The sequence below is a fragment of the Lathyrus oleraceus genome, chromosome 5 (assembly GCF_024323335.1).
Source record: "Lathyrus oleraceus cultivar Zhongwan6 chromosome 5, CAAS_Psat_ZW6_1.0, whole genome shotgun sequence".
NCBI classification, from domain to species: domain Eukaryota; kingdom Viridiplantae; phylum Streptophyta; class Magnoliopsida; order Fabales; family Fabaceae; genus Lathyrus; species Lathyrus oleraceus.
In genome coordinates, this window is record NC_066583.1 from 164007480 (window position 1) to 164009175 (window position 1696).

Here is a 1696-nt window from a genome sequence, read left to right on the forward strand (position 1 = left end):
CTCTGCAACTAAAATTTATTTTCCGTTATTTTGAATATTTTATTTCGATTATGTCAACTAATCTGTGTCTGATATTTGTATGTGAGGTAAGGCCTCAACTTATTTTCCTTTTCACACAGAAATCGAGAGAACCTTGCGGGCAAGACTCAAACAAGCTCGATTAGCCAGATTGGAATCAGACGAAGAAAAACTTTCCGTCCATTCAAGCTCAAATTCAGGTTTTGATAGAGAGATCAAAATTATGGCTGATGTTCCACCGCCACCAGAAAGACTATTGGGAGACTACGGAGGTGCCAATGCATAAACCGACAGATTAACTATTGTCAACCAACCAGTGAACGTGGCTAATTTCCAACTACACCCGAGTACCATTAATTAGCTTGAAAGGAAGCATTTTACTGGAAAAGTGAATGAAGATGCAAACAAGCATTTGTAGAGGTTTTTGACCATGAGTAACACTCTGAAAATTGATGGTCACACTAAAGAAGCCAAGAAGTTGAGAATGTTCCCGTTTACCTTAGTGGAAGAAGCTGAAGATTGGTTTTATTATTTACCTGCCGGTAGCATCACATCTTGGGAAGAAATGGAAAAAGCCTTCCTGAATGAGTATTTTCCAACATCGGTTTTTCTGCGGAAGAGGTATGAAATTCTGAATTTTAAGCAGAAGGACGGGGAAACTTTGGGAGACGCTTACAAGATATTCAAGAGAGTCCTAGTAGCTTGCCCAACTCATAATATGGATGCTACTGAACAGATGCAGATGTTTGTGAATGGTCTAAAAATAAAGACCAAACAACTGATTGATACTGCAGCCGGTGGTTCCACAAATTTTTCAATAGCCACCGGTATCAAGAAGATCATTGAAGCTATTACTGCTAATGAGCACATGGAGTTGTACGATAGGTGTCAAAGAAAACCAGAAGGGGTTATAGATTTAAAGGTGGAAACTACTGAAATCCGTATTGACGATAATATAGCTGCTGAAGTTGAGAAGAAGCTAAAGGCGATCAATATAGGTACCAAACAGGTGGTACAGGTCCAACCTGTTCCTACTGTCTGTTGTAAAATTTATAGTGGTCCGCACCAAACTGTCTATTGTTTTACAACTCCTCAACAAGTGGAGGAAATCAAAATTTTGAAGCAGAATAGTCCTTATTCCAACACGTACAATCCGGGTTGGAAGAATAATCCCAACTTCTCATGGAAAGACCAAAAAGGAACCGCTCCTCAACATGGTCAGTACCAAACTCAATATCAACAACAACGGCAACAAGCCCCTAAGAAAGCTGATTGGGAGATTGTTGTTGAAAGAATGGTAGCTCGTCATGTTCAATTTCAAGAAGAAACCCGGAACTATCAGAAATTCACCACAACATCCATAAAAAATCTTGAAGTCTAGATGGGTCAAATCGCTCATCAATTAGCATCTAGTTCTCAAGCACAAGGTGCTCTACCTAGTGAAACTGTGCCCAATCCTAGAGAGCATCATAATGTGAGCGCTGTGACAATAAGAAGTGGTAAATCGGATGAAGTTGTCGAGGAAATGGATGAAGAGGAAGACAAATTGATCGAAGTGGACCTTGAGATCAAAGAAAATGAAGTTGTTAGGGAAGAAGTGGTAGCATCGAAACCTGTTGTAAAAGAAACAATCATGGAGCTTAAGCCGGTTGTTAAGCTTCCCTTCCCTACTAGAACC

General features: G+C 39.9%; 1 protein-coding gene across 1 annotated transcript; it reads left to right on the forward strand.

Annotated features, from left to right (window-relative positions):
* The first annotated feature begins 448 nt into the window (after window positions 1-448).
* On the forward strand, window positions 449-1399 carry LOC127079439 (uncharacterized). Its single transcript, XM_051019818.1, has one exon. It carries the CDS (start codon window positions 449-451, stop codon window positions 1397-1399), a length of 951 nt encoding a protein of 316 aa, XP_050875775.1.
* Window positions 1400-1696: the final 297 nt, after the last annotated feature.